We start from the raw sequence: 22744 nt of genomic DNA, 5'->3' as shown, positions 1-22744 counted from the left end.
GGGTTGGCGGATGAAAACAACAAGCAAAACACGGCGGGAGTTTTTGTTAGGGTACGTACGAAAGTAATGCCGGGATGCTTTTGGACCGAAAAAGGAACGCAACACGTTCGCTGCGCTGTTGCTGTTGTGTACACATCAACGCAAATGATGTAATTTTGATTTACGATGCAACACCGTCGCGCGTGCAGAGAGCTCCTTTCTGCTCGCCCGTCCCGATGATGGAAGAATAATACCACTTACTTTTAGCACACACACCCAGCTCCACACCGACCACCACTTTGTTGGCACAAAACTGTAAAGTTTTTTGGTAGCGCCCTGGATTAATTTGCTGTAGTTATTTTTGTTTTGTTTTGTTTTCCAGTGGTTGTGAGTTTACCAAATGATTTGCTAATGGAGAAATACACACACACGGCAGAAAATTTCCCGCCAGGTAAAGTAGTGCTGTCTGCAGTAGCTGGTGCTAAAGTTGCTGTTAAAATATATGCTTTGCACAGTAGGACGGCGCTCAAAGCAGCATTTGTCCTTTTTAGTGGCATACGGGAAAGGTGTGATACACACGAAAATAATCAAAATTTATGATCACCTCCAGCAAAATGGAACCGGCGCAAGAAGCATTGAGTGTGCAAGTGTGCCGCTTTCAATGGCATCTCTTTCAGTTGTGCTTGGTGTTCAAAACAGCCGGTCGACAGCCGACACAAATCCAACGCTGTATTCTTAATGGATGTGCTATTGTTGTTGAAGAACCACACAAACCGTTTGGTTTTTCGACCGTTGTGCGCGCACCACCATGAAGACCAAAGACAAATGCAAACACTTTTACCGCAAAGCACTTGCGGTGGAATGTACATGTGTGTGTGTGTGTGCATTTCGTCACGCGGATAGATACACCCATGTCCAGACACATCATGCCTCGTGTGCTACTAAATCTGTTAAATTGTACCATTCTCTGTGGAGAGAAAAAAGATAAAAACGTCCCGAGAGCGTGTATGTATGTACAAATGTCGATGATTGACTGTTTTTCGTTTGTTGTATTGTAGCGGGGGAGCAGCAAAAAAAAAAAAACGCGCAAACATTTGCAGCAAAGCACGTACTCAATCTATCGTGCTTGCGCGAATATTTGGTCCGTTTGATATATTCGGTGCGGTCGGAGGGTTTCAGCGAACGACTTCATCATTCATGACGGATTTGTTCCGTCACTTTAACGATGTAAGCTGGAGGATGTTTAGCTTCTTTTTTTTTTTTTTTGAACAACGTTTCTGTGTGTGTGTGTGTTAGATTTTTGTGCAATTTGGGAGAAAAGTAGCAAGTTGAAGCAATCATATGAAAGGAACATAAATGCATTGCTTTGGGGACAGAGAGAGAGAGAGAGAGAGAGAGAGAGATCGTTTAATGTTGTTCGAGCACTGAACGTCTGAATGTTCAGCAAGGATTGTTTGATAGCTTCTGGTAGGTATGTTTGCAATATTTTTTGCTAACAATTTTTAAAATCGACCTTTAAAGAAAAAAAAAATATTAAAAAAAAATCGTAATATTAATGCACATTTCATGCTCAACGCGTAACTTTACTGTAAAAACTTTTTATTTTATTTTTTATTTCATTCTCATATGAAGCAGAAATCTTCCTCCAGGGTATTTTGTATGTTTAAACAGCAATTTAATTGGGTTTCACTACTCAACGGCGCCCCATCTGATACTGGTCTCTTTTGCGAATCTTTGAATTGCTGGACAGCTTCGTATCGAAATTAGATTCCGCACTCTCGTGAGATTGTTCGAATGTTATCCGGTACGGATATTGCTATAAAATTGAACTAATCCTACTAAAACGAAATCTGAGCGCATACTCTGTCTAGGGCAGGAGGGAGGCACAGTAATTGAACCAGAGCCAGATCAAATGATGTATCGATATTGTTTGGATCGTTTTATTCTTCGAGCGTGTGCAAAGAAAACTCCAGTGTATCTTCATTGCAATGTACCAGTAAACACCTGAACGTAATATCGAGTTGAAAGTAAATGCTCGAAGGCTGTTCAAGTTGGCATGACCTGAATCTGGAAAAAAACTGGATCATGTTTGTTGATGGAAGATGACACGTGAGACATACCCAAAATTAGGGATTTTGTTTTCTACACAAGGATTCATCACTAAATGTTTATAGAGGCTCTACGATTTAGAGCTGAAAGATCTTTCTCGATTTACGAGAGGAATTCAATCCACCTGTTTTTGACACCATGTTTGTTTGTATTTGTGGTGATATATTTCCATTGAGCATTCATTTTTTCAAACTGTAATTTCAATTTCAAACTGAAATATGATCCTAAACATCCTTCCCAGACATTTTGTGTGATTTTTTGTAGAACATTCCAATAAGTAAATTAAGGGAAAAGCGTCGTAGATTAAAATGGATGTGGTGAGTGTAATGGATGCAGATAACAAAAAAATCAACATTCGAGATTATATTTAAGTGAAGAGCCACTAAATTGTTTCAACAACATTCAAGGAAAGAGGGCTGTCACAGAGGTTGATCTTCTCTTACTCTTAATCTAAAATTAGACAGAGTTCTCGGATTTCTACAGTATAACACTCTTCGGAGAACATAGGAACTAAAGGACACATTAGTTAAGTAAAGTATTTAATATTTTGTCCATTGCGGTTAAATCTGTTAAGATAATTGGTCGCGTTGCCTTGCGGAGAAGTACGTAGCTAGTGTTGGGTAAAGTTGACAAAAATCCGAGCTCGACTTCGATCCGACTCCGAAAATTTCAGAGCTGACTCCCAAAGGCTGGTCCGCTCAGCATTATCCTGGGCCGTTCGGAATCATCCAGAACCGCTCCGTGACGTCCTGAGTCATCCTGAGTTATCCTGAGTTATCCGGAGTCATCTGGAGTCATCTGGAGTCATCTGGAGTTATCTAGAGTCGTTCGAAGTTGTCTGGAGTGGATTTATCCGGAGTCGTTTGGAATCATCCAGAGCCGCTCGGAGTCATCCGGAGTCATATGGAGTTATTAGGAGTCGTCCGAAGTCCTCTGGAGTCATACGGAGTCATCTGAAGTTATCGGGAGTCATTCGAAGTCGTCTGACGTCATCTGGAGTCATCTGGAGTCATATGGAGTCATCTGGAGTTATCCAGAGTCGTTCGAAGTCGTCTGGAGTGGATTTATCCGGCATCGTTTGGAATCATTCAGAGTAGCTCGGTGTCGTCCGGAGTCATCCGGAGTCATATGGAGCTATTCGGAGTCGTTCGAAGTGCTCCGGAGTCATACGGAGTCATCTGGAGTTATCTGGGATCGTTCGAAGTCGTCTGGAGTCATCTGGAGTCGCCCGGAGTCGTCAAGAGTCGTCTGGATTTATCCAGAACTATGCGAAGTCGTTCGGAGACGTCCGCAGTAATGCTGAGCAACCGGAGTCGTCCAAAATCCTCTGGAATCATATGTTACTATTCGAATTGATCGGTGGCTCGGTCAAATTCTTATACCAAGCTGTTTGAGTTTAAAATTTAATCTAGGCTGTACTATTCGCTTCAGAATAAGATAATTTCAACAGATTAATAATCGACATCACACTTAACTATGCTGTGAAGTGTACTGAACCTAAAATATGGTGCTGTTTAAACCAACAGCTATAATTCCGCGAAAAAAGGTGGCAGAATTCATTAGACACCTTAGGGCTATTGACGTTAATTATGGACACCAGACTCCCATTGTCTCGCACACTTGCCTATTGCGTGAGAATTACTTTTATAGTTCTCATTAATATTAATAATACGCCCCCCGAAACATTGTATCCGAACGCGCGCGTGTAACTATTTATTCTCTATTCCAGCAACGCACCAAACATCGCCCCGCAGTGTACCAATCTGTGCCAATTTCAGGGCAGCAAAGTGCAAACAAAAATGTAGCCAAACGAACGATTCTCATATTCTTCCCCCCCCAATTTACGCCTCCCTGGGAGTCCCGGGGTGAATATTCAATTACCCTGGCGTGCAAATAGATTATGGCAGAAGCGGAGGAGGTGTAAGAAAAAAAAATGGTCGGGCCCTATCGCCGCGATCCTGCTGCAGGTTTAATTACGCAATTCGTTAGGGCATTGTTTTGATTGTAATGTAATTTTGCCACCACAGAAGGTGCGCGCTGTCGCACCGGAATAAAACGCACCAAACCAAACGAGCCCTGATGATAATTATTCTGCGAATATAAGGTAAATTAAAGCTTGCATTCATTTGGGCGCGGGTGCCAAGCGATCCAAAGCGGGTTTTTTTTCTTCGTGCGTTTGTGATGGAGCAATGGTGGAAAGGTGAAGAAGCAGAGTATAAACTGATTAAGTTATAGCTATCTTCCCTTGGTGTACTGGCACGGGGCAATTGTTTCGATTTTCCAGGGACACATTGTGTGCGGAGCGCACTGTTATGCACAACGAAATGACCAATAATGATGTGCTTTAGGGGAAGGAAGCAGGCAAGAAGGAAGGGAGGAGGCTTATGATCCTATTTCAGCGTCATTTCATTTACTTCTACTCCTCGTTAAACACACCGTTGCTGTTGCTGCGTGTGTCCGGGTAGGGAAAATTGTAAGAAAATCGTTCCAATTACTTGAATAGGTTCTCGCCCATTTGGCGGCGTCGAAGGAAGTTCATTTGATTGGCGTTTCCCCCGTTTTACGACAAACGTTCCGCCATAAAGCTCTGCGCTCACGCTTTGTTAAGCATTAGCATCAGTTTGATATTTTACCAAACTGAACATTAACTCTCTCCATTTTGGGTGTGTTTTGCCCAGCCACGGGGCGAAAATGCGATTTCATTTGCTTGAAAGGATTTACCAATTTGCGAAGCAATTGTTACTTGCGAGTCAAATAACTGTTGCAAGTGTGTGAGAGAGGGCTCCCACCGAAAACGTGTTGCTTGTGTGCGTTGGTTTGTGTCGGTGGAAATTTCAAATTAATTTGACCGCTTTTGCCATAACCTCCCGTGTACACTACCAGCACCGCGCGTGGACGAGGGCGTATTAAATGGCTGCGTAAACAAATAGTGTAATCCAGCGCAGATCGAAAGAAAGCTAAACAGAGCGAGCTGCTGCTGCTGCTGCTATTGTAGTTAGCCGGCGAACAAAGAAAAGGTTAAATTAAGTGCACCTCATTGTGCTGCGAGAACGCGTTTTGTTTCCTTCTGCGCACCGCCGGTCCTCCTCCACTAACAGGCTTGATCGCTGTGTTTAAGCCCGGGGTGCTGCTGCTGCTAGACCGACACAGGCCGACAGGCACAGACATGCCGACATGCTTTGTACGTTAGCGACCGTAATTGAAAATAAATTATTTCTCTTTCGTCTTCGCGTTTGCTGCTTCAAACCATCATGCCATCAGCGCAGGCATTACACGTGGATGTTTTCCTCCCTTTCTATCAAACTCACTCTATACTGATACTATTGTTTCTCTCTTCTTTCTCTTGTGCTTTGCTTTTTTATCCATCGCAGATTTATCCACCGCTGGAAACGGACCGGCCGCTCACCCGGCTCCAGGAGCGGCTGATCCGGAAGCTGGGCGCGAACGCGTACCCGTTCTACTTCGAGGTGCCGCCCCACTGTCCGGCCTCGGTGTCGCTGCAGCCGGCCCCGGGCGATACCGGGAAACCGTGCGGCGTGGACTACGAGCTCAAGGCCTTCGTCGGCGAGTCGCAGGAGGACAAACCGCACAAACGGAACTCGGTCCGGTTAGCGATAAGGAAAATCATGTACGCACCCTCGAAGCTGGGCGAGCAGCCGTCGATCGAGGTTAGCAAAGAGTACATACTGAAACCAAATAAAATTCACCTCGAGGCGAGTCTGGACAAGGAGGTAAGGCGTGTTGTTTTTTGGTTTTTGGCGTGTGGCGAGAGAGTAGGCATCATTTAACTCGACTAATTTCCTTTTTTTTACCTCATGACTCTTTTCTTTTTCAACCTTCCAGCTTTACCACCACGGCGAAAGCTTGTCGGTGAATGTACATATAGCGAATAATTCAAGTAAAACGGTTAAGAAAATCAAAGTGTCGGTCCGACAGTTTGCGGACATCTGTCTCTTCTCGACGGCACAGTACAAGTGCACGGTAGCGGAGGTAGAATCCGAGTAAGTATAGCGCAGCCGAGCGGGCAGCCCGACCCGGACCGTGTGAACCATCCGTCTCCCCTGAAACTCTGCGAGAGAATGCAGCGGAAAAAACCAGAAATGCCATGTGCGAGGGGGGATAATACGTCCCTGAGTTCACATTTCCGAAAGGATGAAGTAACTACGGCTACTGCTCGTTGCAGGCGGCTTGCACATAGCTTAATCGTGCTCGTGGTTTGTAGGTTTTGCCACGTTGTGACTAGTGGTGTGCTCTCTGTTTCGCCTAGTTCCGCCTATAGTCGGAGTCGTCTGGGATCGTCCGAAGTCGTCCGGAGTCGTCCGGAGTTGTCCGTAGTTGTCCAGAGTTGTCCGGAGTTTTCTGGAGTTGGCCGGAGTTATCGGAAGTTGTCGGGTGTTGTTCAGAGTTGTTTGGATTTATCCGGAGTTGTCCGGAGCCGTCCATAGTTGTCCGGAGTTGTCCGGAGTTGTTCGGAGTTGCCCGGACTTGTCCGGAGTTGTCTGGAGTTGTTCGGAGTTGCCCGGACTTGCCCGGAGTTGTCTGGAGTTGTCTGGAGTTGCCCCGAGTTGTTCAGAGTTCTCCAGGGTTGTCTGGAGTCGACTTGAGTCGTCTGAAGTTATCCGGTATTGTCCGGATATGTCCGGAGTTGTTTGGAGTCGTCTGAAGTTGTCTGGATTCGTCCGGAGTCGTCCGGAGTCGTCCGCAGTCGTCCGGATACGTCCGGATTCGTCCAAAGTCGTCCAGAGTTGACGTCCGGATGACTCCAGACGACCTAGGACGACTCCAGAAGACTCTGAACGACTCCGGAAGACTTCGGGTGGCTCTGGACGACTTCAGATAACTACGGACGATATCGACACCGGACGACTCTGGGCGACTTCGGACAACTCTGGGAAACTTCGGACGCCCCTGGATGACTCCAGATGACTCCAGATGACCTCCGGAATGACTACGGATAACTCCAGATGACTCCGGATGACTCCGGATGACTCCGGACGACTCCGAGCGGATCTGGATGATTCCAACTACATTCCAGAGTCGACTGTGGATTTTTGTCAACTTTTCCCATCCCTAGTTGACCTCCCCGGGCCAAACGAATACCGAGCAGTAATCATGTCTGTGTATGTGTGTGTATGTTTGGCTAAGGTTAGGGGCAAATGTTGTCCTCTTTGAAAAGCGAATGGCGAAAAAAAACCTCCACCCGTTATGACGTTACTTAAACATCCCTAGAACGTAGAAGAGCACTCAGGTTTAATTGAAGGATTGAATGCTACTGAACTCTCTCGTACACACACATACATACATACGTATGCGGAAACTCTATCCTCTCACACATACTCAAACCAACCTTGTTTGTGTGTGTGTGTGTTTTGAAGGAGTGCTTCCCCTCGGCGCGTGGAAAAAGAAAAGGAAAACCAGTGTGCAAGTGGTGAGTGTGTGCTTCTAAAAAGCATAAAAAGCACGCAACAGTGTAGCTGTGCAAAGGTGGCAATGCATCCATCCACACAAAAAAGCAAGGCACAGCTTAGCCCGGTTACCATCGGAAACGGAGTTAACTGCGTGTGGAACGGATTATGGTGGCTCTTGAAAGACGGTGAAAGACCTAATGGTGGCCGCCGTGGACTGGAGGCAGCTGTTGTCCAAAGTGACTTAACGTTGCAAAATCTGTTACGGTTCCCCCTGCTGCGGTAGAATTTATATGCTTCCCTGGGTTGACGTATGACACACGAGACTCACACACGCACACACGCTCACATGCAATCGTGTTGAGTTACTTGGGGCTAACGATGCGTTTACGTTGTGCTGCACCTTTTTTTGTGCCCCGAAACCTTGCACAAACCAGCCTCTCGGGATTTATGTGCTACACACGCGGATAATAAGCGAATGGATGTTTCTGGAAACGGTTGGTACATTTGGTTTTATTTTTTTGTCTCGTTACGTCCAGTTGGTGTAGCACACTGCGACCGAGATTGCACATTTTTAGTAGCACGAAAGAGAGAGAACAAAAAAATAAATGCTTCAAGCGTGGTCGATTTACACAAAAGCACATACACGTAAGGAGGGGAGTCACATAAGTCGGAAAAGAAGCTCACTTGTCAGGAAACGCAAGACAGTTGTGGTGGTGGTGGTAATAGCGGATAGCATTATAGCACGAACATCGACCACGAACGCGCGCACGCGACATCAAATAATGATGAAAGCAAGAGGAATTAATTAGCTTTTATGATGCTTTTTGACTTCTTCAATCGCGCCTCCTCTCACACAGCGTGGAGTCACAAAAGGGATTTTTGCTATATTTGGATTGGTTTTGTAGGGGAGGGCCGTTTTTTCGACTTCAAGTGTCTTTTTTTCAATTTTTCATTCACTTTTTACCATTACTAAGAATTAGTTGAGGAGGGTTTGCTCTAGAATGTTTGACATTGACAATGGGGGTTGACAATTTCGGGGTCAACTGTTGATGGAGTTTCCTTCCCGGAAGAATCGTGGCTAGAAGTGACTGCGCGTACACTCACTATCGCTAATTGCGCAAAAAAAGGGGTAGCTTATAGATGCAGCACGTGGAAACAATATTTGCCTTTTTTTCAGGAAAGCGTTAAACGGGCGGGCTTTATGTGGTAATATTAAATATTATTAGTTCTTTCGAGTTGAGCTGTAAAACGATCGGTTGAGCTAGCTAAGCCAACGGATTCCCTAGAAGCGATAATATAAAAGCTACCTCGAGTTTTGTCGCCATGCTCTCTCTGGTGAAAGGTCATTCTGCCGTCGCCGTCCATCAAGCTTTTCTGGACCTTGGAGCAAGCCATTTTTGCCTTGCACCGGAAAACAATTCTCAATTAAATTTTTCAATTAAACCTTTCCCTTCTGTGCGGGAAGCCACCGCCGTCCCGTTTGCACAGGAGCATATTGCGCTTGACCTGAACCGGAATCAGCAGCGCGCCATGGTGGTGAGAAGCATCCGGAAAATCGATAGCAACAGTAGTCGGGCAGTACCTGCGCTGACCAGTGTGTGTGTGTGTGTGTGTGTGTCGCTCCACGGGCTGTAGAGGCAGCCATTGTACTGCTGGGGTCATCGGTGCGGCTGGGTCGGAAAATTCTGTTAGTTTGTGAGCATTTTTCACTGCTGGTGGCAGTTGGGCACCGATAAAAGGTGTGCGCACGGTGAAAGCGACCGATATGGCGTTATTGGCTGCCTTTACCTCTGCCCTGCCTGCCGGCACAATGTGTCGGGGTCAACGGAAAACTTTTATCGAAAATCGTTTCCATTCCGCATTTGGAGGTCAGACGGTTCGGAAGAGAGAGAGAGACAGAGAGAGAGAGACAGAGGTGCGCCACACACAGTCAAAAGGTTGCCTAGACGGGTGGAAAAGGTTTCTTGGGCCGTATTGTAGGCCAGCGTATTGTACTGCTTCAGCAATTATGTATAGATAAACTCCAAACAAAGAAAGAAAAGGTCCGTTCGCTCGTTATGGAGGAATCCCGTTTGAAGGCAAATGGAAAAGGTCGCGATCGCTATGTGTGGAGGTCATCGATTATGGGAATTGTTAAAGAACGAAGTGCTTCTCTATCGTTTTAACGTTTTAGTATCCGCGTGCTTATTTTGAAACGATGCTGCGAGTGCTTTTTACGACAGTATCGTCCCAAACAAATCGTATCTTTCTTTATTGCCACTCCATTTCACACCTTTCCCCCCGCGCTTTTCAACGAATCTCGTGACATAATAATACGCACACAAGGTTTCCTCAGGTCATGCAGGCACACAGCCCCACATTCATCTAATCGCCACCTTTCACCTTCACCTTGCAACTGCAGAGAGTACTCCGTCGGGCCCGGCTTTACCCTATCCAAAGTGTTCACCATTAAACCGCTGCTTAAGCACAACAAACACAAACGAGGGCTCGCCCTGGACGGCCAGCTGAAGCACGAGGATACGAATCTAGCGTCCAGCACGATGTAAGCGAAATTGGGCCCGCCATCTTTATGCACACAAACACACACAAACACACGCTACTATTGTTTAAAAATGGGTGTTGAAAGGGACGTTGGTGGTTAGGAATAGGGAATATTTTGTCAAGTTAGCGCCCTATTCTCACGAAGTGAACGATTGCGTGTGTGTCATGTATTTAAACCATAATGGCGACTTGCTTACAACTTAATCGGTCGTAACCCCCTCCCCCCGCATATATTTTAGCTCTCACACACATACACACACACACAGGGATCGGGGCGTCGGTTGATAATTCCTCCTGCCATTAATTCAGTTCCTGTGTTCATCCTCTAACACCAGTTTGCAACTCACTTACCTGTATGTAATCCAGCATCATGGGTCAATAATGGTTATTTTCGTTGATTTTCATATGGACGGTTGTGGTTTTGGTAAATAGTGAGTTTTGTTGTCAAATTGCATAATTGCTTGTTGCACAAATCTGGCCGGACAATTAGGTTTACATGATTAATCAGTATTTTAACTTTAATTTTTTTTAGTAAAATAGTAACTTTTCTGCACTAGCACTTCATTCATTACAGTAGCTTTTAAAACTAGATCATGGTGATGGTAATCAACCGGAAAAAATGATAGCAAACAGACCTTTATGCGAAAAGTTTCAATTATCTGAACGTTACAGGGGTTTCCGAGTCAATTTCAAATGTCTGCAACATTTTTCATTGATTGCGAAATGTTTTTCAACAGCTGTCAAAGGTGTTGTATTTGCATCACAATAATGTTTCAGCTCTTCCACATGATTTTCTACACGTCTCATGCTTGAGATTGAGCTTGACAGTCCTTTGTGATGTGTTGAAAATCATGAGTAAGAACTGAAATTTTATCTTACATCATCAAATATCAAAATCAAATCAAATACATCATTTGACAGCTGTTGAAAACATCTCGGAGGCGGTGAATACAGGGTTTTTCAAGTCACTTTCGAATATGCATATTATTATTCACCGCTTCTAAGATGTTTTTCAACAACACATTGTATTGGCATGAGAACAAAATTTCAATTCTTACACATGATTTTCAACACGCCAAAATATGTGTCAAACTCAATCCAGCTTGAGACGTGTTGAAAATCATGTGAAAGAACTAAACTATTATTGCAATGCTAATGCAATAGTTACAGCTTTTGAAAAACATCTTGCAAGCAATGAAACATGTTGTTGACATTGGCAATTGACTCGGAACCCCTGTAATGATGTGCACATTGGACAGTGGCTTGGAAAACCCTGTATTCTAAACGATCAAATGAAAAACAAATTCAACAAATTTAGCATGAACTTCAGCTAACTTCGGCAACCGGAAAGACTTGTCGGTCGGCTAAACAAAACAAGCTCATCTGTGTTAAAAGGCAACCTTCTTTTGACGTTATTTCAATTAATTATATTGTTGAGTGAACTATGTGAAATTTAGCTACTATCCGATTTACAATAGGATTCTAGTAGGATTGACGGAGTTAGTTTTCTTCCTTTAGCTTGCAATGAATGTGAACAGAACCGATGCAAATGGATGAAATATTTCACTGAAACACGGCGTGAAACAGTTTCTACCATGAACATGCACCTTAAGCGACATTTCTCATCCCGGAATTCAAAACTAGCGAAACCGACGTGTAAAGTGCGGTGTGTACGTCTTCCACTGGTGTTTTAGTTGTGCTACGTTGTCTACCTAAGAACTACTTCTAATTACCAACCAACATGCGAGCGTGTGTCAACAAGGTGGGCGACTCAGGTAACGACGCCCCACAAACTCTTCAACAACGCGGTCGAAACGATGATACTTCCAACTCAAGACACTGCCAACGATGCGCCTTATGATGGGTTATGAACTTTTCAACCATTTGCCTACGATTGCGCCAACCACTGACGAAATGATAATGCCCGACCTCTTCTTCCAGCATCGGAGTTTACCCCACTCGTAACGTTTCTACTGTTTTTAGTGTAGCATCAGCAGAAATGAGCAGACTTTGCGTGTTTGTGCAGTATGTAAGCGAAGCCAACCGGCTCCAATCCCCATACCGACGAATTTGGCCACGATACATTGTGACATTGGAGTGTTTTTGCCTAGCATTGCTAGCACCGATATGTTTGTATTCGAACAAAAATGGAAGAAAGAGGCAGAGATCGACCTCCCCTGTCGTAATCGGATTCAGTGGCATTGGTTGCCGATGATGATACGCCTGCAGGATGTGTATGTTAGCTCTATCGTGCGTGTCGGTTTCGGGGCTCGAGAAGGGAAGTGATTTTGTTGCAAAGCGATGGCCAACTTCAAGCCTACTACCGACACGTGCGCTTCTCGTAGTTTTGCTAATTCGAATTAGCTTTTCGCTGTTGTAGCCGCTCCACTCTACACAGAGCACAAGCAGGAAAAGCATCAGCTCTACGCAGCTGGGAGCAAAAACGAACCTACCGTTGAGTGGCGACGCTCTCGCTGTGGAATGAAGTTCCAACATTTCCGAACACGCTGCTGTGACCTCTGAAAACGCAAATCTCAAGTACAATGTGTGTTTGTGTGTGTTGGACCTTTCTGGCCCAAAGGGATTGGTAACATGGGTGGAATGGTGTGGTTGTGCGTGCCACTAGTGATTAGCTTTCGTTTCCGCCCGTTGCGGCGTCCTGCGCTGTGGCTAGGCGTTTGCTTTTAACCAATTTAACCTTACCAGTTTCCCCGCCTAAACTACCGCCCCACACTACCACACACTCACACAATGGGCACGCTGTGGAAGGTGGTGGTGTATCATCGCCCCCGGGCAGGTCTGCAGGTCGCGGCAGGAAATCGATGGAAATCGGACCAGACCTACCATTCCATCAACTTGCACACCCAACCACACACACACACACAGTTGGAGCGCGCGTGCGGGAAATGAATTCATTTTGCGGAGTCGTTCAAATTGTTGCCGCCGCCTCCGCCACCACCGCTAGGGCTGCCCCGTCGGCGCCTGTCTGCGCCCGGTGGATGTGGAATGGAGTCGCGCGGTTCGGTGGAACGGCGATGATGATGATGATGACGCTAATGCTCGCGCGTATCCGGGTGGAGTGTGTGTTTGCCGGATCTGTTTCCTTACGGCATTGGTAGTTTCGTTTCGGGTGTGATAAACATGCCCAGCGTGTGCTATCCGTGAGCCACCATGCGCCTCCATTGAAAATGATATGCGTGTCGGGTTTTTCGTTTCGCGCCGTGTTTGTATGTTTGTTTGTGCGACCAGCAGACAGAATGGAAGGGCATTTTCACCCGTTTTTTTGTTGCGATATATGCCTGCCGTCTAGTCTGCATTATCATTTTTTAACTCATTCATTAAGGGTGCCCCGCTTGTAGTATGAGGGCATTTATTGTCGTTTTTGATAATCGATACTTTCCTCGTGCTGTTTTTCATATAATTTCGTTGTTTCTTAACCCCTTTGAAATGCGATTGAATCGATTTTGTGGTAAAAAAAACAACAATAAATTAAAACGATACTGAAACGCTTGCTAACGCGGCAGAAAACACAGCGGAGGATGGTGGTGTTGCACGGCCGGTCATTTGCTGGTCGATTCGGTTTTGCTTCAAAGCTGCCCATTTCGGCAGTGCCAAATGCTTTCCAAAATGTTAATTGTTCCTTTTTTCTTCTGCTCCACTCTTTTCTTCCCCATTTTTTCTTTTCATGTTGTGAAACGAAACGTGCTGCTTCCGTTGCTGATCTCTCCCTATCGCTCCTTTTCCGTATTTGCCGGGACATTGATGCAACAATAAACAACACGCCCTCCCGCCGTGATGTGTGTGTGCGTTTGCTGGTGCTCTATATTCTATTACACGTGCGAAAACATATAAACACACTCGCAACGCAACAATGAAATCCGCACACAATCCGTCGCCGCGTCGGGAAATGATATTCGAATCTGCGTCCCTTGCGGTGGTGTGTATTCAAATGATGCGCCCGAACTCTTTGTCTGCTGTGTGCGCTTCCTGTTGTTTCCCCTTTGCTCCTGCACAAAACGTCCTGCTAACGATCACACTCGTTACGTACGCCATCAAACCCATCCGTCGATTGTTTTAACGCGTACGGTTGCGCACACGAAACGCGAACCGCCATCCGCCAATCTATCTCATCGCAACACAACGAACTCCTATACCCGCCCCCTACACCCACATCCCACATCCCCCACCTGCTCCACATCGTCGAGCAACAGAGACGGATGCCAGGTTGCTCCCGGATTCACGCTTTCGAAAGTGTTTACGCTGACGCCACTGCTGGCCAATAATAAAGACAAGTGGGGCCTGGCACTTGACGGGCAGCTGAAGCACGAGGACACCAATCTGGCCTCGAGCACGCTGTAAGTTGTTGATATATCTTTCACCTCCTCTCCTCTCCCTCCCCTCTTAACCCACTTCCCATTTCTTTCCTATCTTAAACTCTCTCTCACACACACACACGGGCCAAAATCCCCCCTTCTCGACTCCCCCCACTGTCGAAGTCTAGTTGTGTGCGTACTCTGTGTCCCAGCTCTAGGCAAATGTGTCGTGTTTTTTTTTACAGTTTCTTCTCATGTGTTATTTTCTTTCTTTTTTTTCTTCCTGTTTTTGTTTCGTTTGTTTGATCCATCGGAAAGAGTTTCACGATGTTGTACCTGCTCCGTGCTACATTGCTTTTTGTTGCCCATTTTCCTAGTTGGATTCTCTAGGAGCTTGTTATACTTTCTCTCTGTGCACTGTGCCGTTACATTCGTTCGTTATAGCACTCTGTTTTATGTCTTTTTTACTTTTTGTTGTTCGTTTTCGCAGGTCTGTTGTTCTCTGTTTCGTTATCTGTTTTGTTTGACTTAAAGAGAGAAGCTTTATAATGCGTGCTATACGATTTGATTGAAGTATGATGTTCTTCTTCTTTCATGTCTTTTTTATTTGCTATTTTTTTATTTTTTTATTTGTTTTTGTGTAATTATTGGCTATAATTACGGAAAGTAAAAGTTTTAAGATTTGTCTGCTGAAACTTATTTTAATTTTTATTTAAAAAAATGTTTGTTTAATTAAGCTTTTATAATTTTCATCTTTGTGTTTTCATCTTGTCTGGGCGCTCATTATGTTTCATGTTTTATGTTTAAATTTAATTTACTTTTTGTTTGTTTCGTTTGTTAGCAGCTAAATTGTGTTTTGTTTTGTCTGTTTGTTATTACTTATTTTGTTTTGTGTTTTGTGTTTTTTTACTTTACATTTAATTGTTTGATATATATGAGAGTTTATGTATAATTTTTCTTGTGATTGTTTGTTTTGTTCGCACCTCTTTCACCTGCTTGCACATTTACTGCTCCCTTTTTAACCACTCCCTTTGTCCCACTCCTTTACTGCGCTGCGCTTTTCCCCACTTCTAATCCACTTTAACATAATTTGCAGGTCTCGCACACTGGTGGATGGAAAATATAGGTAGAATTGAAGAACGAATTTTAAAACATTCAATTTTGTAGAAAATGTTTAGTTCAGTTGCACGTGGTTAAGATATTTGAATTCTATTTAATTTGTTTGTATTATTTGTATGATTTGTAGTAGTATCTCGTATTAGCTTGTACCTTGTTTTAGTACTTTTTCTATTATCTTCTGTTTTCTACTATTATAATACAGCTTACTGCTTAATTTCCCAAATTTTACTGTACAATGGGGTTACCTTGAACATATTTCTATCTTCACGGGCACAATTTAATGATTTTTTTCTTCGTTTGTTTACGCGAACTATTTCATCTTCTCCACACCTACACGTACCAATGCATCAGAATTGCTGACCCTTCACAACGAGAAAACCTGGGCATTATCGTGCAGTATAAAGTAAAGGTTAAGCTGTGCATCACTCCTCTCGGCGGGTAAATATAAACAAAAAAATAAAATAAAAAAAAAACTTCCCTTTCTACTGCTTTCCACCAGCACACCATTTTGATTTGTGATTTCGGTTTTTTACCCTTTTCGACAGAGATTTGGTGGCAGAGCTACCGTTCATACTCATGCACCCGAAGCCGGACGATGACGAACCCGTGATAGGCGACCGGTCGCCCGGCCGAACAGTCAACAGTGCGGATCGAAAACACTCCTACCAGGCCGGTCACGAGATGGGCTCGCACAGCAACAACGGGGACGCACACGCCTCCAAAGAGGACGGTCCCAATCTAATTCAGCTGGACGGGTAAGAAAAAACATTTGCTCCATCCCCCTTTTGTGTGTGTATGTGTGAGTGTTAGACAGCTTTATTATTATTATTTTTAATTCGTTGCAAATCGTTTACGGCTTCAACTTGTTGGAGCAAACCATCAGAACCGGGAAGGGTTGTGCTTTTGCATATCGTGTTCGTGCCATGTTTTTGGAAGTATTTTATGTTCAGTTCGGTGAGTTTGGTGGGTAACCTCACCACCGGCGTATCCTTCTGTCTGTTGACATGGGTTTGCAAAGTGGCCATTTGTCGGACACTGGTGAGATTTAAGCAGTAAAAATGGCACAACAGATATCCCTTAAGTAGACCGTTTTGCGACTCCGTTTTCCTTGAGAGGGAGTTACATGAACATGTTGGAATAGAGCTAAACATGTCCTTTTTGATTGAATCTTATGTTTTCTGACTTTTAAATTGTGTAATATTCTAATATTTGTTTTTTTTCTACCCTTTTAGAGACGACAACGGTCCGGATGATGATATTATATTTGAGGATTTCGCTCGATTACGCTTGAAGGGCGCTGAAACAGAAGCTTAAGGATTAACAGCGTTTGGACAGTTTCGTGCGATGGGCGTCGGCTGCTAATGTGTGTTGTAGTGTGCATTTCCCGAGAAGTAACTTCTGCCGAGGGGAGGGGATACACCGGTTCAAACCCACCACCGGTTGCCCTCAGTCAACAAAGGTGTGCGAGAGACAAACACACGCGCCACGCACTTACGCTACAAGCGCCATTGGTCAAGGCAAAGGTCAAAGGTCGTTTGGTTAGCAGAACGTTAACAACAACAACAGCAAACAAACAAACAAACAAAATTATTAAGAACAAAAACGACCAACAGAGATAATTTAAGCTACGCCAAAGTATCCATATTTGATGTGTGTTTTTTCAAAAAACCGATTGTCTAGCTCTTCCTCAACCAACTCCTAGACGCAACATCGCCACCACCACACACACACATACAGACACGAAGATGCATTTAACGCACACGATTGGAGTGGCCGAGCAAAGCGGCAAAAAGAAATTTGTCACTAATAACGTTAAGGACCAAGAATTCCGGCTTCAGCGCGCTAGATAAATTTCCATTACAATGTTCCGCTGCTGCATCCATTTGCGTCCATTTTGGGGGGGGGCGTAATAACTCATTCTTTGCACTCTCCTTCCCTTTGGCGCATCTTCCAGTCCTGCGACGGTGTGTTGCGTGCGTTCGGTACTGTGCCAGTACGGTCCACGTATAATAGAAACACGCATTTACGTTCTCCCAGAGAACAATTATCTTCCGAGCGTGTTGTGTGTGTCTGTGTGTGTGTGTGAGTGTGAGTGTAAATCAGTTAGCACCTAGCACGGCGTGTTAGCCAGATCAGATTCAGCAGATGGTAGAGCAATTATAGAATGCATGTACTTCAACTGCCATCACACTGCGGAGGGAGAGTAAGAGAGAGAGAGAGAGAGAACGAAAGGAGAGATTTTTGCACCTTCGCTTCCATCTCTAAATCCGAATACATTCAAAGCAACTGTTAGGTGTCAAAGATAACGATCCATGAAGTCGTTTTTGAAAGTTACGTTTGCTTTTTAAATGAACGATTCATATATTTCTCTCTGTACACATGGAGCCTATTTTCAACGCTTTTTAGTTTTGTATTTTTCCCTGACGAAGTTGTATTAAAGCACAGAAATGGTTTATATGTGGAAGATTTAATTATAATGTTTATATCACACCAGCAGAAGACGGCTCCATATTGCGCCGTCCCAGGGTGTGTATAGAGCTGTTACAAAGATAGGGCAAAAGCAATGGTGTGTCACGCAAGGAGTGAGCTCTCCGCCCCGGTTTTGTGCATTTAACCTGTGAACACTGTTCCAACTGTAGGCGTATAAAAAAGTAACGACCACACGATCGTTGCTGAACGTACATTGCATATGGTGTGGCAAAAGTTGCGGTGCGCGCGCACAGTCATTAACACAACCATATTTCGGACGCGGAGCTTTGTTTTTTTACTACGCCAGGCACATTTAGTTAGAATTGTAAGTAACGTTGCGTTTAAAGGCTTGTTCCATTGACACGATGAGAGGAAGAGCCCGTTCGCTTGATATTTTAAAAGGCGCGCACAAAAAACAAAAAAAAAAAGCCCACCATTTGGGGCCCCAGGAATGTATCGCTCAAGCTGCTCTCCGTTCGTAGTTCGCTATTTTTCAAAATTCCAGCAAACGCAATACCTTTTTTTTAATTTCATTATAAACGCAACTAATATAACTAGTTTGTTGTAGGTGAGAAAACACGCACACACACACATAACACAGAGGATGAAAAAAGAAAGTATTTATTGGAATAAACACAGTAAAAAAAACAACGTGTTAGGTAGAAATGTTCGATGTGTAAGAGATACTATACGAAATAAACAACCGTCAACCAACGCTAACGCCATTCCGCTCCTGACGTACATACCTACCCTTACCGCGCGCCCTCAATGAAAGCACCTCACTGCAGCAGTTACCGTTGTATTACTGGGTGTAGAATGAAAGGAAGCAGTAGCTTCAATGTAAGGACAAAACAGACGCGCACAGACGCACACGCGCAGCACTTAACAATTCGTTCTTTCTTGTGTGTCCTTCGAGGCTCGTGCGCAGGGCGTACGTTGATGTTTTTTTGTGTCGTTCAACAGAGAAATTGCTCCCCCCGAAAAACACACACGAAACGGGTTGTCGGGCGAAGAATGTCTGATTAAATGCAGGGATTGTTTAGATTAATTCCGTGATTTCCGATGGTTCGAAGAATAGAGAAGCACAGAAGATAGCCACAGTCCCCTTTCTCTCTCTCTCTGTTACATGTAAAACGTGTGTTCGATTTTATGGGAAACTTTTCGCTTGCCTTTGACTGATCGAAACGATCGAGAATTAAGTGTAAGCTGTGCACTACTGTCCGACAACCCGCGAGGACACGAGCGCACTAGACAGGGAGCTGTTTTTTTTTAAATAGTTTTCTACACAACACACACAACAACACTCTGTCTCACTTTCTCTCCCTCTCTCTCTCTCTCTCTCTCTTACATGTGATCGTATTCATCACAATTTGTACAATTCGCCCGCGCTCTGCTGCCCGCGGGGGAGGACATTTTTCCAAGTGGCATTAAGGTGGCAACAGAAGCCGCAGGCAGATGATTCGTAACCGTTTTAGATAACTGTAGCATGTAGAACACAAAACGAAAGGCATAAACCGGATGATTTCCACAACCCCCCTCTACCCCTGTTCCCTTTTCTTTTCGGTTACTCATTGTCTTTGGTGTGGATGCGCTTGTTGTTCTGCATAGTGTTTATGTGTGTTTGTGTGCATGCTTGTACGCGGGCGAACAGTGTTTTGTACAATCACCTGCAACAAAAAAACATGTTTATCATTTACATAACACGCAGAGCAAAAATACACGAAATACAGTTTACACTGTCATCAGTGTCCAGGAAGAAGGCATGGTGTTAGGGTGTAAGGAAATCTAGGCAGTAAGATGGAAACTTCAGTCATGTTTAACAGAGGTGTTGAAATTGCGTTGATACTGCTAGCACTGCATGCAGGTGTATTTTATTGAAGCACATTTTCCATGCTGGTATGTAAATGTATTATAAATAGCTTATGTTGCGTATTTGTGAATATTTATTTGAAATGCAATTAACCAACTATAGGCGAATCTTGCTTTAAAAAGTATTACACAATCCCGTTTTTTTTTAAAGATACGCTAATGCAAGCACGTACAATTTTTCTAGCGCAAATTGTCGATCCAGAAGAAGATACCAGGCCCGTTCGAATCGTTCTCACGAACCCAAAAGCCTGATGAATTAACAAAATTGTGTACCTTTCGCATTTTTCAACCGAATGACAATACTTACTCATAGTTTTCGGTCACACTGAGAAGGGCAGACGGGACAGAGTCTGTTTTTGGGAAATCATGAAGAGCTCCTGGCGGAGTTGTTCGAAATTTGCGTTTTGTATTGATTGAAGAGTTCATATTGCTTTAATCTGTTCAGGGTGCGCACTGTTTCATGAAAAATCGTTTCGTTGTAGTCCAAATTGACAAAAATTGTACAACGGCTAATTGGAATTGTGTAATGGTAGAAAACAAGAAAACAACGCACAGACACAGGCACGAAGATATTTATACTAAACTAAAATCAAGTGAATGGATTTCCGTTTTTTATGGAGACTATTTCTCGGTAGGAAATTAAAAAAAAACAAAACCTTATTCAACGCTATAGACAAATATTAAATGTAATACCAAATAGGAAGATTTCATCTTGGGAACTGTCCTGGGCGACACGGAACAGTACCACCAGCACGACCACCACACCCATTATTAAAACAAACTGGCCGGGAGAAGATTGCTGTGTGTGTGTGTTCGAAAACAGATAACAAAAGTCAATGTGGTTAAGACAAAAATATACAAAAAGGACAAACAAAAAAACTCCCCAAAACGAATGCGCGTGGCCTCTTCCAGACATGTTCAACTCCGTTTCCGCGCACAGGTATGGCAGTGGATCTCACTGTATGATCGTGAACGTTAATGAATTTAAAGTAAATGGAAAACTTAACCCACAAAAGTAGATAAACTAAACCACCATCCAAGGCATAAAGGGAAGCCTCCAATAAAATGCGTGTGTACTGTACCCATTTCATCTTCGACCATTTACCCCATCAGCCCGCACAGTTTAGTGGTATGCCATTTCACTCCAACTACTAAACCACGAAGGCCATAATGTGAAACAATCCCGTTGATTAGCAGAAAGCATTAGTATAAATAAAAGAGGAAATGTACACGCGCACACATAGACACACAACCAGAGAACAGTTCAGTGGTGAGGTATGGATTTTACAAAGCTGAATATAAATGCGAAAAAGGGAAAAAAGGTGTGATAGGCGGAGAAGCAGGCAAAGGCTGAATGTAACAATCGAAAACACATTGCAACGTTTAAATATAAAAAAAGTATACCTAAATAACACTATTAACCGCTATAAAATAGTTTCATTCTCTTCGCAGCGGAGCGAGAAAGGGAAAACGAACAGAAGGGAAAATAGTTGATACTAAAAGAAAGAAAGAAAGAGAGAGAAGATAGAGAGAGAGCGAGAGAGAGAGAAGGAAGTGTAAGAGGTAGCGTTGGCCGAAACCGGAACATTGTTAGTAGTAATACACGTACCGCGTGTTGTAATTTAATCTTCTTTTGCAAAATCATTCATCTCCCCCATGTGTCGATGTCTTTTCTCACACGATTTATGCAGGATACACACACACACATGCAGTTAGAAAGATATATTTTAACGCATCATTCGTTTTGTATGTCCAAATCAACCCCAACAACAACAAATAAAAGAAGCAAAAGTGGTGCAAAAAGTGTAAAGCATTTTAAAATTATGGTATAGTATTTTAGATCTGCGCTATGTGTGCACACAAAATCCACGACCGTGATTAGAGGACAAACTAACCTACGCGCACAAACACCACACACAGGCTAAGCGAGCGAGGCGTTGTGCGAAAGAAAGGAAGGAAGGAAGGAAGGACTGGGCAAGGCGAGGATGGCCGAAAGATAGAAGAAAACAAAACAACGGTGTAACAAACTTTACCAACGTTATGGGCAGAAATAAACAGACAGTACACAGCATGGCTCTTGCTGAATCGGGAGCTCTTGTTGCATTGTGGTCGTGTGCATGGTCAACAAAGCAGGAAATTAAGAACTCGGTAAACGCAAATGCACGATAAAAGTAACAGCAACAACACACAACTCTGTAGTTTGCAAATGCAACCGGTTTGCATAAAATTAAACGATGAGGGAGCCAGCAGAAGAACAAGTTTACAAAAATATAATTTGGTGTAAAAAATAGCGTCTTTGATTGTTTTAATTCATTTTTTAATTAATAGTTTTAATTAATAATTCTAATGTGATTCTAGTTCCAAGTTTACACAAATTCGAAAGAAAACCTAATGAATACTATCAACGAAAAAGTCCAACTGGATATACTGGATATAGGGGCTTTGAAGCTTTCCGTTTGAAGCTCGTAGGCGGAAATTTCAGCCTGTCAGCTGTTTGCATTGTATAGCAGTTTTCGAGCAGCTATCTAAGTGAGTATAATATAGGTAAACTAATCCCAAGGTGTATGAATTTAGAAGGCTGATTTTTATCGCTTCTGCTTCTGAATGAAGGGTTTAAGAGTGTTTTGAGTATTCGTCAAGCCTCCAGAAAGCTTGTTTGAACAAAATTGTTCACCCATTCTGTCAAAAAGTTTTATTCAAATTTGGTTATAAAAAATGCTATGAGACCACCTGGACTACATACACTTTGATTCCAGATTCGATCACATGATCTATTTAATGCACCTTGGGATAAATGTAAACAAACCCGCGTTTTCGAGGAGGTACTCGAATCTAATTCTAGCTTTTAGGCTAAAATTTTCTAGACTGAAAATCGCAGGCTAGTTTTTTGTGTGGTTTTGTATGGATTGTTTACATGATTTCAGCCTCCAACTGTCA

At 43.6% G+C, this 22744-nt stretch overlaps 1 protein-coding gene across 8 annotated transcripts in view; it reads left to right on the top strand.

Annotated features, from left to right (window-relative positions):
* LOC120905120 (arrestin red cell) overlaps positions 1–19208 on the top strand; it is a 71020-nt gene extending 51812 nt beyond the window's left edge. For 6 of the 8 annotated variants that reach the window (XM_040315870.1, XM_040315868.1, XM_040315869.1 and 3 more), the window contains exons 5-11: positions 5460–5819; positions 5932–6089; positions 14249–14392; positions 15447–15476; positions 15821–15907; positions 16015–16224; positions 16702–19208. In XM_040315870.1, coding sequence (XP_040171804.1) covers positions 5460–5819; positions 5932–6089; positions 14249–14392; positions 15447–15476; positions 15821–15907; positions 16015–16224; positions 16702–16783 — 1071 coding nt within the window. In that variant the 3' untranslated portion in view covers positions 16784–19208. Of the gene's footprint in view, positions 1–5459; positions 5820–5931; positions 6090–9897; positions 10039–14248; positions 14393–15446; positions 15477–15820; positions 15908–16014; positions 16225–16701 lie in introns of all 8 variants that reach the window. The other 2 variants (XM_040315873.1, XM_040315872.1) reach the window with 2 other exon arrangements.
* The last annotated feature ends 3536 nt before the right edge of the window (positions 19209–22744 follow it).

The sequence above is a fragment of the Anopheles arabiensis genome, chromosome 3, assembly GCF_016920715.1.
Source record: "Anopheles arabiensis isolate DONGOLA chromosome 3, AaraD3, whole genome shotgun sequence".
In the NCBI taxonomy this organism is placed as follows: Eukaryota; Metazoa; Arthropoda; class Insecta; order Diptera; family Culicidae; genus Anopheles; species Anopheles arabiensis.
The sequence above is the reverse complement of the archived record's forward strand: the minus strand, read 5'-3'. Positions and strand labels throughout refer to the sequence as shown.